The sequence below is a fragment of the Pseudochaenichthys georgianus genome, chromosome 22 (genome assembly GCF_902827115.2).
Source record: "Pseudochaenichthys georgianus chromosome 22, fPseGeo1.2, whole genome shotgun sequence".
In the NCBI taxonomy this organism is placed as follows: Eukaryota; Metazoa; Chordata; class Actinopteri; order Perciformes; family Channichthyidae; genus Pseudochaenichthys; species Pseudochaenichthys georgianus.
The window spans coordinates 4784309-4802581 of NC_047524.1; the positions used below are offsets into that span (position 1 = coordinate 4784309).

The following is an 18273-nucleotide window of genomic DNA, read 5'->3' on the forward strand; positions in this document are numbered from 1 at the left end:
AATAAAAACTGTTGAGGCAAACTCCATGGAGACCAATAACAGCCAAACAATTTAATAAGATACATTCAATTTCCTTGTGCAACATTTGTCAATTGTTAATGCTCTAAACTCCAACATAAGACCAATGCCAATTTTGTCTAAACATGCGTGGAGATCCCCATGTTGTCTGTAAGGCGAATTGCACTTCATTCAACGTACCTTAATCTAATAAATAAGACTTCTCTCTGGAGCTCTCGCATCGGCTACATTTTTAGAGAAGTTGGAAAATAATGCTCCGTCAGGCTTTTATCAAAACGTAACACAAAAAAGCATACAAACATATTTAAAAGAAAAAAACGATAGCAATTATTAAACACCCTGAAACACTAATGCAAAGTTTCCCCCTCTTCTTTGATTGCTTACTCATGAAGTTATACATTACCCCATTTTGCCCAAAGACATTTGCAGAAGTGTGCAGTAAAGAATCTGAGAGGAATTGTGTTGATGGATGGAGTAGCAGTCTTACATCAGACCTTCAGTACACCTGTCTCTTCTCTCAGAAAACAAGTTTGTTAAAAAAAAGAATTTCTGTTTATTCCTTGTGTGTCTTTGGTGTGACTGTGTGTCGCAGGGACAAGAAGGGGGCACAAAAATGGTTCCCGGGGCCGAGTCCTTCATAGAAAGGAGACATAGGGATGGTATGAAGCTGCATGGGACAGACTCGGTGTCTCCTGTCCTCGCCGGGTCTCACTCCCTCCCCCTTCCTCTCCCGCCACTTCACAGTGCCAAGGCCGGCGACTGGGTGGATGGCGTCACGGTGGGCCGTCGTGCCCTTGAAGGCCGAGAAGGCGGCGATGTCACAGTTGTGGGGAGATTGCGCACTGCCACTGCCCGGCTGCCATGTGGGACCGGTCACAAAGGCCGACGTGGTGGCGCTGTACCCCATGTAGGGTGACACTTGGGTGGTGGGAGGGTGGTAGGGAGGGATGCTGGGTGCTGTGACATAGCTGTTCACTGTGGGCAAACCATTCAGCATCTGGAGACAAGAGAGAGAGAGAAATCTGTGTTAAATGTCTGAAAGGTCACTGGTGACTTGGTGGAAATATCATGTTTTGTGTTTTGTAGTTTTGCTTGTCAAAAAAGGACAATATTTGACTGAAGACCATTTTTAGCTACATTATTTAGTGACTCCCAATTCAAGAAGACACACACAAGCAGCTGAGTTATAATTGAAAAAAGATGAGGAAAGCTGTAGAGAAAAGTGAAAGGAATAGTGATTGAATTATAAACGGTAGAAACCTTAAATCCAAACTTCACAGCCACCACATAAAAAACCAATTTTCCCAATTTTGATGAAAGTATGAATGATCAATTATGCTCTCTCCTGATCCTGGAACATATTAAACATGGATAAAAACCATGCATGCATGATTACCCCTCTGTCTAAGGGACTTGTTTTCTGCCCAGAAGGGGACGTTTACTCCGCCGGCGTTGATATAGCACGTCAGACGATGGGAGACAGGGTGGTTGGGGGCGCCACAAAACAGATGTCATGAGAGATTGAGAGTGAAAAGCCAGGAAGAAGGGAAATATGATAGAGGACCAGGCGAGCATAGGATTCGGAGAATGAATGGGTTTTGCTTTTCTGGCACAGTGACAAGACCTAACTTGAGGAATTCACCAAAGCATTTCAACAGGGAGGCCGAATTGCTGTTCCTGGGTGGTCTGCGAATACTGAGAAGTATTTCTAAAATTCTGATCATTTCTGTGTTTGTTGACCTATTTTTATCGACTGCCAGAGTTGCCGGCTTTTTGCTCGAAAAATATATGAATAATTTGCTCCAAGCTGACATTTGTGGTGATTTATAAAGCTAAACCATAGAGAGAAAGCAGTTGTGTGTTTGTGCGCCTGGGTGTCTGTGTTGGGTACTTGTGGGGTTCTGTTTGTGTTTGTGTGTCTTCACTTGGCTCACCGAAAACTTTGAGCTGCGTTGAATTCTGTTTTTTTTAAGTTAGTTGGACAAATGTTAAATAACACAACAAATTGACATCTTCCCCCGACTAAAAGCATTATAAATCACACACACAATACAGTAGGCATACAATTGTATAATGCTAACAATATAACAGGAAACACCTTCCAGTATAATGCATCACGACAAGAACACTTCTCCTCAGAAATGACCACAGAGTTTAATCAACACATGCTGACACAAAGTCAACAAAATTAAAAAGTTTACAAAGGGTGTGTTTATGACTCTTGTATTACATTGCATTGTTTGTTTAGGTGTACCTGTTGTAATTGAACATACTTATGTCGTTCACACTATATTGTGTATACACATATCTTTGGACTTTGTTTTCATTTCGTATTTATACATCTATACAATATGCATTATGCTGCCTAACGAAACAACGTGTGCTGCGTTTAAAAACCTTAAAAAGTAGGTTAGGTTAATCTTTTCTTATGTTAGTCGGAATATTGTATTTATAATAATACACGTGTTGCTGTTTTCATGCCTTTTTGAAGGAGTATTAATAAGAACAAGTAAAACCAGAATACGGTTTAAATAAAAGCATTGACGACATTCATTGAAATAATTACCTCAAACGGATTAACTTTGTCACGCTCAGCTTCCATAGTTTGTTCAAATAAATCGTCAAAATTAATAAAAGGCACGTTTATCCTGATCGAAGAAAAAATAATATGATATTACGTACACGTGTTTGTGGTCAAAAAACAACTTTTACTGAATGTTTCAATCGAAACATGAGCGGAATCACGTCCGAGCCGCCGCGCGCCCTGAGCTCGAGACTTAACCTTAAATCTATTTTAATGATCATCTTCTTCCAGAGAAAACCCCGAGCGTCCCATGGGTGCATCTGCCCTGCAAACAGCGCCTTTATGCCACATGTTACATAGCCCTCTGGCCTCATACAGGAGTCGGAGTGCGTGATTTAGGCCGACCCGAGATGCGTTCAGGGTCCCATTTGAATGAACTTATAGCAATAACAACCTTAGGGAGTTTAAATATTAGGCCTGTATTGGAAAGTAAAATGGGGAAAAACGTGAGCCTTTTGTTTTGGAAAGTAACCGGAAAATATAAAACTCTACAGATCGCTCCTTGCATGACATCTTTTTGTGTTACTGTTCCCCTCATTAACACAGATCCCTTTAACTGTTACATCAGATATGAGCAGATGCACAAACGCACGGTAACTCCTCCAGTCTAGTGGTGGAACACTACATGCTTCACCATACACTGTTTTTCATGCAATAAACTGTAATTTATAGAGTTGTTATTTTCTGCATTTAATGGCTCACTTCTGTTTTTGTACAGTTAGTTTTCTAACCGCTCAGACAGTCACTTCGAGCTGCTGCTTCTGCTGCTAATCTCACTGCATCGCGGCTGTTTCTGCGTAACGAGCATTAAAACTATACCACCCTTGTCATAAAAGTGCAAAAGTCAATTATGCGCCATGAAATTGTCGTTTTTGAGAATTGCACGCCCCTGTCAAAAATAGATAGTAGCCTACCTATACTTTAAACAAATTAAATAAAATCCCATTCAAATATTTGTAGGCTACTCGAGCTACTAAAAAATATATTTGTTTTTCCAAATGATGTGAAATCACTTTAGTGCCATGCAAGCTACTAAAATGTATTTTTTTATACAATTTGAGACTAAGGAACCATCATATTCATTTATAAGCCTACTTATGCGTATGGTCTTTAACATTTGAAAACGTTATTTAATTTGATTTCATTATTAAATGTGAATATGTGTTTCGTGAAAAAAATCGCTGCATTAATCCCAACCCAGATGTATCTTTGATTAGGCTGTTGCACGTTTATGTACTGACTTTATGAACTTTGTGCATAATATTTATTAATATGCAGTTTTGTTTTTTTAGAAAATATTAGCTTATATATTTAGTTGTTTGCAATAGGAAAAAGACACATGATGTTGTGGTCAGTGTTCCTTCCATGCAGCCCAAATCCTACATGGATTCTAACACTGAAACCAACCCATTAAAATCCTGTAGGCCTATGTTTTAATAATTTACCAGGAAACCAAAAAAGGCTACATGCTGAGTCTTTTTTTTACGAGTCCATCTAGTTTCTGAGTGTTAAGCACGCTACAATTAATTTTAAAAACCTTAACATGTCGAGCTGGAAAACAAGAATCAAGAGGAATCACAAGGCTATCCAAATCTCTTTAACCGACTAAATATTCAATGAGTTATACTTGGATGATTCATAAAAGCACTGAACATGCAGCAGGCCCAATGGAAGTCAAAAATAATAAGATATAATAAAAGACACCATTACCAGCTAGCCAACAGAAGGAGAGCATTAAAGCTGTGGAAAGTCCTAGCCACATAATTGTATAAATAATAATTAAAATATTAGAGAAAACTCAAGAGTTTAACGCAGTTGCCAGAAGTTTGGATAGACTCTATTGTTGCAAATTAGGTTACAACATTTATTTGATATTTATATATTTGTTTTACCTGTGTGTATTGTGCTTGATGTTCTAAATGCGGTTTATCCAAGCCATTGACAAGTGGAGAGCTTGCTGGTGGGAAATTAGTCCTGTTAAAAGTGCTCCATTCTTCTAGTTTGGCGCAGGAAAAAGATGGACTGTCACTAACTGAGAAAAGGAGAAGAGAGGAAGAGGAGATTATAAAAGCAGGAAAAAGATCCGCACAGGCCGCATCCATCAGGCCAGGTTAGCCAGGCTGCATAAGAACATAAACCCTGTGACATTTTGCACTAAAAGGCGATTATTTGTTATTTTAAGCCCAAATGTATCACACATCCTATTGGCTTTCGTATGCGTGTGTGTGTACTTACAACACCTTTCAGGTAAACAAAAGTATCAGTTCCAGTGTCCAACACAACATTTGCATAATCTGATATTGACACTTTCTAACTCTTGGCAAATTGATATATTTGTAATAAAGACGTTTAAAATATAGGAGTTTAAAATGGTTAGCCTCGACTTTCTCTGTTCGCCATTATGACTAAGAACATTGAAAAATTGTAGAATTATCATTTGCGTATTTTTAACAGGCCTTAAAGTAAATTGACAGAGTGGAACTAAATGTTTTAGTTCCCCCTTAAAATCAGATTGAGGCCCAGCTGAAGATGGGCAGGGCGGAGAGATTTGCCTCTCTGGAGGGTCAGGGACATTTCAGCCCACCAAAGCGTCTTCCTGTCGGGGGACAAATTAGATTTACTTTCACCGTCTCCCTCCTTTGAGCGTAATGGATATTAGCCTATATAGCTCCCAACGTTTACACTGAGAATTGCAAGCCCACCAAAGGTAGGCTATAACTCGATTAAGAGCCTTTTAAAAAATATTGAACACGAGTAAATATAATTGTTGATGTTTGTAACTGAATCCCAACATATCAGCAATTTACTGAATGCAGTTTGTGCGTTTTAATCGTGTGTCTGTATGCGCGTAAAATAAAAAAAATCAACTCAAGTTAAATAAAGAATAGCTTATGATACTTAATCCTGCACACTGTGTTTGGATTGTGTAATTACTAGGCCTATTTCCCATTTCCATACATTCCAAATATATTAATATTATGTAGTTATCTGACTTGTGAAATCACTCAATCAAAAACGAGCTCTTATCCCACCAATCTCCATTAAAACGTTGCATGTAACACTTGCCACAAACATCTGCTTATAACTTAAAAATGCACAAATTGTTAGAAAAAGGCAGCCTTTCAAAAACACATTCCTCCCACTTGTGATTTCTCGTGGATATCTGCCTCACATCTGTCTTGTTTAGATTGCCCAAGTTAGCTTTTCGCATGGCGGTAAAAGTGGAGAGGAGCCGGGCGTGTTTGTGTGCATGGTAGCCATGAATCCTGACAGCACGACGGCTCGCTAAGGACTGACAGCACTTCGCTTCCTGCCACTGGAAAACAAGCTCTCCGAAAATCCCTTTCACAACACCGAGCCGGCCATTAACACTGATTTATGCCGGATCCTGTTTCACTGTTTCCAAAACAGTTGTGGTCTTGTTGAGTGCAAGCCAACGCTATCCGGGCCTACCTGCATGTCACACACATACACGACAAACATACAACAGAAAACGCCTATTAATGTCAAGCTAGTGGGCTATTTAGGACCCGAATCCCCGTCAAACCTGCAGGACACGCAGCACTACACAAAATGTCTGGCTCCGAGTCATGGCAAACATTCAGCACAGCACACCTAATTTTGATGCACTTCAATCCCACTGCCTTTCCCTCCGCTGTTCCTCTAATATTCCACATCCGCCTCTTAATTATTACTGCAAGCCAAACCATCTGTTTCTGAACTAACCTGCCTCCCTTTCAAATCTATATCAGCCGGCAGGTCAAATGGCATTTAAGCTCTATCCCTCTATGGAGGTCATAAAGACCAAGTGGTTACTTTTGGAGGACTATAAAAACAATTACAATAACTTAAATAAAAATTAAATTCTCTTTCAAACATTCACTTCCTTGCGAGCAAAACCCCCTTTTAAAAAGCTTTAAATGTAGTGCAATAAACAAATGCAACCGCCCTCCGTGCAGCCATGCTTACTTTGTTGCTCTGTAATAGACCGTATCCCCAGAATATCTGTGACAGAGTGCGAGGAAGGCCATATCCTGTGCATGGCCATGTGTCCGGGTAGGGTGTGCATGCCTGGGGGAGTGGGCACTTTGGAGGTCGGGTATGAGTATAAGTGGTTGTAGGGTATCGTTGGCTGTGGAGGGGGGTGAGGCTGCTTGCCTGACTCGTACTGGCTCTGCTGGGACAGATTCCCGATCTTGTTGCGGAGGATCCGGCTGATGGAGCTCACTGACGGCAGATTGAACTTGTCGCAAACCCCGTCGGCGAGTAGCCTGTCCCGGATCTCCCAGGCAAAAATCCCGGGGTCCCTCTGCTTGTATGTCCGTATGTGCTTGACCACGGTGGGCGTGGTGACCCGCGGCTTGCTGCCTCCGATGGCCCCTGGGAGGATGGAGCCCGTCTCGTTGTATCGGGCCAGGATCTTGCTGACGCAGCCGTGGGACACCCGCAGCTGCCGGCTGATGTCACAGGGTCGGATCCCGAGCTGGGCCAGCTCCACTATCCGGAGCCGGATCGCGTTGGGGAGCGGCCTGCCGTTCACGAAAACACCGCCGAGCTGGTTCACCTCACCGAAGGCAGGCTCTGGTGTCACAAACAAACACACAAACGAGCAGAACAATGAGAAAGCTATTAGGTAACTGAGGCCCACCAAAGACTCTTTAACCCGGGTTAAACTGCACATTTAAAATGCCTGAAATGTATTAACAAACACTTAATTGTGCACAATCATATTGGGAAAAGCTGTGACATGTTAAACTTTGCTTTTTATATACTTATTGCACATTTTATTTGCATTCAGAAGAGTGTTATCCAAGCGCTTTAACATGTAGTAATAGCCCATTATAGTTTAGTATAGCACATTGCTAGTTCATTCACGAAAAAAGTGTTTACTGTAAAATACAAAATAGTTCATTTTGACCTTTTTGTTTTTTTGAGTAAAAAGTACCAACCCATAACTGGCAGAAAGTTGTCGCTAAACTTTACGCGGATGGTATACTCGCATGTTTCTGACAAATGTCATAATTCAGTATCTTCCTCTGGAGTCCAGATGTATCTGACCCATCAAAAACATCACATACACGGTATCTCTTCATATCTCTCCCACCTTCCCGTTGGACCTTTCGCTGCATCCCTGACAAGAAAGAAACGATCCCACATGAACTCACCCATCGTGTTAAAGCCGCAAAGGAAGAGCACGGCGTCCGGGTTGTGCCTCCTGCGTGGATCCTGCTCCTCGTCCAGCGTGTCCACTGTCCAAAACCGCGTCCACGAAAATCTTCTTGCGCGATAAGGAACAAGAGGGACAAAATGCTCGATCTGTTTCCTGACGGCGCTGGAGACAGGCTTACATTTCAATCTGTTGAAATTAGGAGGCTGGATTTCCAGAGCTTCTCCGCCGCTGATTGGCTCAGCTCTCCATTAGACTTTCGGGATCGCTCAAAGCTTCGCTGCTATTGGTCCAAAAGTTTGACATGACAAGTCCGCAGAGATCCCCCCCCGTCCTCCTCCTTGTCCTGCTCGCTCCCACCAGAAAGCAAAGCTGGGATATAGCACCATGAATGCTTTTGTTATTGACACAGATATGGTGAGTATAAAGATATATCAAGATTTTGGATCAGATCTTTAGATGTGGCACTACATACAATATGTGTAAAAAGCTCCATTTGGAAACCATCACAAAGAACCATCACCAGAAATGTTTTTTAATGAAAACGCACAAGCTTCTACAATTTTAAACTCTGCAACTTATAATGAATTGATTATTTGTGTTTTGTTATTACACAGCTGAAACCTTTAACACAGACAACAAAGTTTGAGTTCAATAGAAAATCAAAAGGCAGAAAACCTGAGTTTGGGGGCTTTTACGCGCCACTTCAATACCCTTCATATCAATCTTTAGAATGGCATCATTAAGGAAATTGGGAGAACATATTGATTATTTTTTATGTTGGTTAATTGAATCCCAGTGCAATCGAGGATCATCATACTTTTGTGATAATTTCTCGCTCCGCACAGCCCTACACTTTTTAACACACGCCATAAACTAATCCTTCACGTGGATACTATTTAAACTAAGGCTAACACTTTGTAAATACTTTGTCTTGTCATGTTGTTTGAAAATAAATCACAGACACCCTATTTATCTCTTGGATCAATATTTTAAATTTGGCCTAAAAATTAAGGTTGTTTTTTTTGTTTACGCGTGAAACGAACATCACCTTAAAGTGCTAATTTAACTCAATAATGTACCTTTCCTCTGCAATTTCATCTGCATTAAGGCTTCGCACCAGACAGGCCACATGTTGCGTTGTTGCCTATTATGAACTGCAAAGGTAAAGCTAAAAAGAGCTCTACGGAAATAATCGTGTTAATCTCGCCATAACTATACTAAACCTCCTTAGACCAGTATCTCCTTAAGGGATTATTTCTAGCTTCGCTTCCTCCGCTTCCTGTTCTCTCCGTACAGAAACCACTTGCAGGCCATAAGAAAGATGTGTTGCTTCCCGACACGAGAAACAAACACACGCCATAACTTTGCGCCACTCTCTCCCCATCGTGACACATGCTTTGGGTTTTCTCGTGACATATTTTAAAAAGGCCATGGCGCATGACTGACCTTCATCTACCGAGAGGGATCAACGTGCATGTAAACATCAAACGGGGCTCCTGTACAGCCGTGCAATTAGGAATATTGTTGAAAACCTCCGCTGACATTAAACACAGAAAAGCCTGTGAGGGGCCAAAAATACACACTAAGTATTTCTCAGTATTTGTTTGAGCTCAGTGGGCTGGATATTGGAGGTACTACATCTACATTTTTCGGTTTAGTTTCCCACCTTCTCAGGATGGCATACATCTCTGAAATTGCACATAGCAGCGTGGGCCTAACACTAATTCAAGTCACAGACGGGCTTCATAGGGAAGCGTTTTTCGCAAAATACGCGTTGTTTGCGTTAAGATGGCTAGGTTTTAGCCATGTCTGAAGGTTTTATGTTTTACTATTTTTGTGTTTGTTTATTTATTTTTTTAACATCGCTTTTACCCCCACCTGCCCACCCTGCCCCGCTCACAGGCCACTAATGCGTCAAGGATAATGTTTACCGTGGGGAAACGTGCTCAACTTGTTTCCTTTGAGGTTCCTCTGGTGGCTGAAATAACAAAAGGTCAGTGGTGAGGGATCAAAGGTCTGCGCAAACTGCTCCATCTTTGGCTAAACGGACACCTGAACTTCCTCCTTCTCCCCCCTGTGATAGGCTATAATAGATGATAGCCCACCTGAGCATGCATTACGCATGCAGCCACAAAACCCTGTTATCACACAACTGGAAAAATGTTAGGTTATTGAAATAGTTGTACAAAAGTTAGTCAAAGTATGTGATAATTGCACCGAAGAGTCATTGCGAAGCTATTATTAGTTTATTATTATTATTATTATTATTATTATTATTATTATTATTATTATGCGTTGGAATTGAAGCGCAGATTGTTAATAATGATATCCAGACTCAACATGGCTGTCACCGCCGCAGCTCAGGCCCAAACTCGTCCATGTCGAATTGAGTTGTTGAAGGCAACGCATCACTTGTCAGACAAATTGTGTAACGATAGACTCAGAGCTTCGTCTCTGCATGAGACATATATATTTATTCCAGCATCTTAGTGTGGATTTGGCACCAGATGTAGGCCTATCCTCCCTCAAATATTCTGCTGTGGGCCTTTCACGTGATAATAATCAGATTTGCAGCTTAAAATGAATCCTACTTTATACTCTCCATGGCTACAATTAAAACAACTTGTGTTTTACAAATGCGTTTTTTCGAGTCCAGAATATTTTCTGGATTTCTTCTTGTTTCAACATTGGTTGCATGTCCGGTGCTTTAAGGGTTTATTCGCAAAAATGTGCACTACAGATTCTACCTCAAGTCATCACTGTGCCTTCATTATATCTCGTGTATTGATTGAAGGCCTTTTGTTAATACTATCCTGACACATTCGTTGAGTATGTGTGATGCATAGTGACAAGCAGCTGGGTTTAACATCAGGTTTTTCTTTATAAAAGTATTTGTTTTCCTTAAAAAAAGTTGCATTTAAAAATGGCTTCCAATAAATTATGTTATTGAAGTACAGGAGTATGTAATCCAATGAGATGGAATTCAGCTCTTGGAGATGCGAGATATTTTAGATAAGCATGAACGGAGAGCTAAGACAGCGACATTAGATCATCCCAATCATGTCGCTGAGGTCGCATATACTTAAGTAACAGAGACATAAATAGTATTGAAGTACTCCATTAAGTAAAAGTCCTCAATTTAAAATGTTACTTAGGTGGAATTACAGAAGTATTATATGGAGTCAAAGTAAAAGTAGCAAAACAGCACTTTCTAAGTATTGCATTCTTACAAAATATATTATCCTGATATTATAACTAACGCATGGAGTCAATTGTATATACTTTTCAAATACTGTGTTGTATTTATATTTTAGAAGTAAAGTAGGCTACTGCATCATATCATGTAAGCATATAATGTGTTTTATGTCACCAGGATGTGTTAAATAAATGTTGTGGAGTAAAAGTACAACATTTGGCTATGAAATAGTGGAGTCGAAGTATAAAGTAGCACAACGTGAAAGTACTCAAGTAAAGTACAATGTCATAATGGTAATATACTTGAGTTAAGCATCCAAACACAGCCTTGCTGCGAAAAAGCAGGAATGTACTTTAATAAACAGTGTAAGGTTGTACATAAGGAAAAGGGTAAATATATTATGGATCCAGTTATAGCTTAAGATTTGAACTAATACTTATTATGATAAATCATCTGCAGGGTGTTTTTCACAGATGTGTTTTCCTATTGAATGTCTAATCTGCTCAGCAAACAGCTGTTCTGTTGAGCCACCTATGTGTAAGAAACAGGTTTGCTTTTCTTTGCTCATAATTGATTTCACGGGCAGAAAAAAGTGTGAAGGCGAACATATATTTGTGCTGCTTATTTCAGTAATTGTTTTAGTTCTATAAATAAGGTTCCGTTTGTCCCAGATGATACCGAATTGGAGGAGATGCCCACCAGCAGGGTGAAGTGCAGAGGAAACAAAATGCATCAATATTTCATTATTTATCAGGTAAATATGAAAGATATGTATCATTAACATTTACAAAAACAACATACCAGTAAAACTACTAGTATTTATTCTGATTTGTCACCGTAACTCCCATCATTTCTTAAATTATGCATCCACTCTCAAGGGTTAAAACTGTCAGGGAAAAAAAATGTGCGAGCCAACAAAAACGTAAGTGACTTTGTTTACATCTACACACTGTACAGATATCAAATGTGATGATACACACACTCCCACCTCAGATATCTTCTTTGTGTGAGAGCAAACCACATTTTGTTTTTAAATTCCACATTTTCCAGCAAGTGTTGACCTGAGGTAACTTTGGTTGTCACCACAACCAGACAGATAAAATACAGCTCGAGTTGTGAAAAAATACCTGTCCAGGTTTCTAGAAATCAGAGTCAGATTGGAAACCTGCGCCTAAATTGCCAGATTTCGATATATTTTGATAAAAAACTAGAAGAAGAACCATAGTGTTATAGGATTTGCATATCTCTTTTGGGTCGGTGGTGATGGGATACACTCTGTGGAAAGTACTAACGTTTTTTAGAAAAATCTTAAATCAACCGAAAATTATGTATATCTTACGTAAATGTGTTTTTATTTCTCAAGGGTGTCTATTTGTAGACTATAATTGAAATTCTTAAAACCAATCTCGAATGGCATTTTGTAATCCACCTATTTTACTTTATGACAGTGAGACTCAGACCACATAAACTCGGTCGAAAACTGTAACGAACTCACGACGATAAATAACCTCTTTCTCATCTTAAAATAGAGTTCACGCTTTAAAGAATCTAGTCAGAATCAAAGCTTTAAACTGTAAAGATAATTTAGGGATGACATTGTATAATGTGCATTTATATTCACCACATGTCAAATCCAGTTATCGCTGTGAAGAAGAATAATGATGATGAGTGGATTCCTCTTCCTCCATCTTAATGTTTTACTAAACGGTTTAATACACCTGCAATCCAAATAAAGCAGGTCACACATTTCTATTTATTAAGCCTTTTATATATTGTATTCATTAGTTTTACAAAAAATCTCTCTTCGTTCTTCAATCTCTTATAATAGGTCTGCCGGAAGTTAACCAAAGACATGAGGAAATACATGGACACAATCGACAATAAATCAATTTACATCACCAATAATTCAATGTAACTCCTATTATCATGCACTACCCATTAAGAGAAAAATAAGCCATAGTTATCCATTTAAAAAACTTCTGGAAAAAAACACAATTTCAGAAGTTAAAATATTGGCAAACGAAATAATATAATTTTAAAGTAAAAAAAGCCCGCTCAAAAATGGGTATTCAGTCATGATTTCGACGTTCAAAAAAAGTGTTTCTCAGCTATAACTTTACAGAAAATAGTTTATTCGGTTAAAGAAAACAACTATAACTACTCGACTGGAAATAAAACAATATCGGTAATTTCAGTTGTTGACACTTTGATAATCTGTTTTTATTTATTACCTATGAGTCACCTCCCACAATTATCAATTGCGATTTCAAACATTATCAGTAATCTCATTAAGACCACAGCTGTGCAGGCTCTATGTTCCATGCAGTTATTAGTTTTTTTGTTCATAATCAGATCCATCCGCCTTGCAACCTGACATCATGCGTGACTCTGTCAGTGGGCCTGAACTTTCAAAACACCAGAGACAAGTAAATGGATTGAGACGCTTTGACTGTCCGTCAACGGATTCTACTTTGTGCTGTGAAAATAAATACGTTTTAAAAAATACAGTGCCAGACAGATTTATCTGTGGTATACGCGTGTGCAGATGGTGCTGCTCGGATTCTCCAGAGAAAAAGTTCCCGGTTTAATGTTGATCCTGCGGGAAATCCAAGTCACCACTAATAGGTTATTATGGGGACGAGCAGTGATTTCTTGTTTGAGGGGTTGGAGGTCTGTCATTGTATACTATCTGTCCCCAAACTGACTGACATCTGCATTAAGATACACACGTGCGGAGAGTTAGAGAGTTAGAGTTAGAGAGAGAGTTAGAGAGTTAGAGAGAGAGAGAGAGAGAGAGAGAGAGAGAGAGAGAGAGAGAGAGAGAGAGAGAGACTTTAAGGCCCTGCAGATTGTCGCCTAAAGCACCCCTAATCCGGGTATTAAGGCGCAGAGAGCTGTGGTGTCGTCTATGCGGATTGATACAAATAAGACTATAAGCTTTAATGCGCGATAAGGCCGCCCGCAGATCTATATGGAGCCTTCACTCGCCTTTAAAATACACCGCACTGATGACTCTAACCTTTGCAGCCCAAACTGCACTGACACCATTAAAGTCTTTCTGCAGGTTAGAACTTTAGTGCGGCCTTAATGAGGACGATCGCAGGTTAACGACGGTTGTATTCGTGTTTCAGAGGCCAGGCCCGGGTTTCAGCGGAGTGGCACAAAAAAGAAACAATATTTACGACACTTTTAAGCATACATCACTTTGACATCTGTTCGTCTGGCACCTGGCATCCATTAGTATTAGATATTTCATTCCCCCCTAATTTGGAGCGCTCTTTGTCCGGGGCCAAGGACACTGGGAAAAAACGGAGAGCTGCACCTTTCGTGCACTTTTACGCGGCGTTTCCTTTGTACAGAAAAGTGCAAATGGGGTGTTGATGCAGACCACACCGCGGCGTTATGCGCTAAACTCGGGGAATGGTTGAGTCATACCTGGATTGCATTTATATTAAATTTCCTCATACATTAAGATCCCCGCGTAGGCGCAGAAACACTCGAGCGTCATATTTACATAGTGTTATTAGATTACTGAGTGAGTGTTCAATATCCTCATAAACAAACACACAGTCAGATGTATAATGTCAGTGAGAATTGCGTTCAAATACACATTTATTTGTTTGATTTAATTAGCTGACATTCTGCCAGAAAAACAAACGAGTACAAGTCGGAGTTGACAGTAATGAGAACAACTTGTAATACTTTTTTTCAATTTCATTTGTGTGTGTCAGCGTCCGTTAAAGAAGAAGAGTGAGGTTCACAGGATTGAATGCAGCACTGAGGCCTCCTTGAAGCGGCATGCAGTGCCACTCCCAGCATGGATAAAAGGTGAGGCAGGCTCATGCTTTTTATTGCTTTATTTAATAACATGTTTTGGAACCTGAAGCTGCATATGTTGACAGGAAGATCAGGTATAGTGAGGGTGAGTGCAGAATGATAATAATAAGGGGGAACGCGGTGTACATTAAGCAACAAAAGCTCCTGAAATCAGACACTTCCGGTTGCGTCCGACAGTCAATAAGGTACACGCGTAATCAAAGGTCTTTCTTTTGGTCAGACTGTCTGCAGAGGATCACTGATGCTGCAGATTAGTGTCAACACGGACATCATGTTTATTTTAAAATACAGTTGCGCCATCTAGTGGACACTTAGGAGTGAAATTATTAAGTCATTACTGAAACAAATTAAAGTTTTTAGCACCTTAGTGGAAGTACTTGTGTATTTGGTATTTTAATGTCAGTCATACTTTACCAATGTAATGTTTTATCTATACCATCCTGTTCTGTAAGTTACATAGGTACTTTTGTTGTCTGAACATATAAGTAAAAAAGGTGTGGTACTTTGACATGCATCATACCAAGTGAAGGCTTTTCAAATGAGTGTTTGGTTGATCTCCATTAGCATCCTAAGTGCCTTTTTATCTGACGGTCTGGAAAGACAGTAACAGCTTCCTCTAAACATGCTTCAATAAAGCACTGAACAGCACGAGAGAAATAAATGACCCTGATTCATTCTTTCAGATTCCCCTCTAAGTCCACTGCTCTTCTCTCACTGATGCAGAGCATGGGGAGCAACAGGTACACACTTACATTTGAATTGATTACCAAACATATACTTCTGAGGAGCTTGTTTTCCAATACATGTGAAGTGAACTCGACCCACAGTGTGTGTTTGGTTAGATAAGTTAGAAGGAGGCCAACAGTTGGAATGTGTGTCCTGTAGAGGGCAACCAAGTATCACAGATACCCCACAGGTCAGCTGGAGCAGTCAGTCCAGAGTCTGAAGCTGGTGTTGGAGGAATGAGAGACAAATACCTTTGAATGTTTTGTTTCAGCATGGTGCAGAGGTGACCAGGGCCACGATCACATCCACTCATCCACTGCCTTGATGTATAGATATAGACATTTGTATTCATTGGGATAAACCCCTTGAGATGCACCATCTCATTTCCAAGGGGGTTCCCACAATATCAACAACTTACAGACATACATAAACAAAAAGACAAAATGCAAAACATGACACACAAGACAAACCACATACAGTCTGTTGAGTACAATTCAAGCAATGCATACAATCATTACAAGTTGAGACAGTCGAGCAAATCAGTTTCATTAATATCAGTTATAACTAGTGCAGACCAGTTGAAAGTGAGATGACAATGCATGTTTAAATAAACCCAATGATGCAAGAGATCTAATAGCAGCAGGTCAAGTATTCCAGTCAGTTGGGGCTTTGAACATGAACGCTCTTCTGCCAATCCATTTTGTTGCAGAGGGGACAGAGAAATAAACAGAATGTCTAACTTCATGATTTGACGAGTCGGGTATGAAATACTGCTTTAAATAAGGGGGATAGTTAAGATAAATGCATTTAAATATCAGCTGAAGCCAATGCGTGTCTTCTTACATTTAAAGAAGGCCATTTAAGTTGGTTATACATTGTGCAGTGATGTGTACGAAAAGGACAACCAAGAACACATCTGCATAGTCTGTTGTAGGCTATGTTGAGTGGAGCAAGACCTGATTTCTGTGCATTTTGGTAGACAACATCACAACAGGCCATCATCGGAAGAATAAGTTGAGAAGCAATTCTCTTTCGGACACTGAGCGTAAAACAATTGTAAAGTAAACTCACATGTTTTACTTTATGTTGACCTTAAACAACCGAACTATGAAACAACATCCATGACATTCATCTGGCTGCTACTTAGAAATGATGTATCTAATATATATCATATTCGAATAACTTGTATATAGACTCTTATTGCACTATTTCACTTTTTTACTATTTTTCTTTTTGTATTTACTTGCCCTATTTTTTTCTGTTTTATTGTGTTGCCCTGTTGGAGGAGCCTGTGACCTAGGGTTTTCATCGTCATAACTACACTGTAGCTACGTACGTATGACAAATAAAAGCCTTGAAGATGGTTGATAGAAGTGAATACAGTGAGACTTCTAGGATGCAGTCTGGAACTCATTCCCTTGGTCTTAATTAATAGAGAAAGAATATCTCAAGGAGCAAGTTCTGTGTACTTTACATGCATTTGATGATATCCAACTCATATCATCAACTTATTGGGACTCATATCTGACGGGCTGGGAAGAAAACAACTCTGAATTATTTCAATACTTTGGAAAAACGTTTTCATTTGTTCTTCATCCCATTGATCCGGTGACCGGTCACTGCTGACTTGGTTATTATTATTATTAGGTAATCAAGATAATATTGATAAGCCTATAGCCTGCAAGCACACACGTACATGGGACATTGTGGCTTTCAATTCAGTGTATTCTTCTCAACCTGTCTTTCTTCAATTACAAATACTAACTCACCCAGAACTATTATTACAACAAAAAAACTTGCACACTTAAAAAACATACAAACACAACAGATGAAACATAATATACCGTGCAGAAAAACATCTGGGCCCATTTTAATATTCTACTTAAATAATGTTGGAATTTAAAGGTGGGGTAGGTACATTTGAGAAACCGGCTTGAGATCGCTAGAATTTGAAAATACACAACCGGAGAAAATCTGCCACTTCCTTATAGAGCCCCTCCTCCAACACACACGAACGCGCACACGACCAATGAGGGCACGAGATAAGTGTGTGCCCCGATGGAAGGCTGACAGGCAGGTAGGCCATCCAATCGATTGGTTGTACTTTTTACAGTATTACGGCTTCTACAGATGACATTTTTGTATGGATTTTTTTGTCAAAGCACTTAAGATATTCATTGCTATCGGATGTTAAGAGCATTCCATGGAATATAACAAAAAGTGTATCTCGAGCCGGTTTCTGAAACGTACCTACCCCACCTTTAACACAATATTTCAATGAAAAATAAATACAATAAATATTCAAAAGTGATGGCCAACTAATCGATACAACATATATATTTTTTCACAATATGTTTATTGGTATTTTCTTATTGAACAACAAAGTACATCACAAACACACATACACGCACACACCCCCTCACATTGCACCAGTATTAAAAGCATAGGCCTACAAATAAAATAAATCAAACAGAAATCATTTCACAGTTTCTTTTCAGAGGCAGTCCACATTCCCGCCCCTCATAAGGTGCATATGGCTCCCAGAGCTGAACAAAGTCCTTCCGCTTGCCCTCAGCGAAGTCAGTCTTTCTAGAGCAACACTTCCAGAAAGTTCCTTCAACCAAATCCTCAGTGATGATGGGGCATCCGTACATTTCCAACATAAAGCGAGAGCCCTCCTGGCTTGAAGAAGGCCACAATTCAGAAGCTTGCTTTGTTTTGAAGTCTGTTGGAAGTCCTCTG

At 39.8% G+C, this 18273-nt stretch overlaps 1 protein-coding gene across 1 annotated transcript; it reads right to left on the reverse strand.

Moving 5' to 3' along the window:
- Window positions 1-571: 571 nt before the first annotated feature.
- Window positions 572-9458, reverse strand: pax9 (paired box 9). The gene is made up of 5 exons (XM_034111925.1): window positions 9439-9458; window positions 7768-7877; window positions 6572-7183; window positions 4495-4634; window positions 572-1015 (listed from the first exon to the last, which is right to left on the reverse strand). The coding sequence occupies exons 1-5, from the start codon at window positions 9456-9458 to the stop codon at window positions 572-574; spliced, it is 1326 nt and encodes a 441-aa protein (XP_033967816.1).
- Between the last annotated feature and the right edge of the window lie 8815 nt (window positions 9459-18273).

What these genes read in the sequence shown, in the direction of transcription:
- pax9 (XM_034111925.1), bottom strand. Translation starts at nt 9,458, where the DNA reads ATGTATGCCATCCTGAGAAG. An exon ending in ATGTATGCCATCCTGAGAAG is followed by an intron (nt 7,878 to 9,438) that starts GTGGGAAACTAA and finishes TCGCGCAAGAAG; the next exon opens with ATTTTCGTGGACGCGGTTTT. An exon ending in TTGCGGCTTTAACACGATGG is followed by an intron (nt 7,184 to 7,767) that starts GTGAGTTCATGT and finishes TTGTGACACCAG; the next exon opens with AGCCTGCCTTCGGTGAGGTG.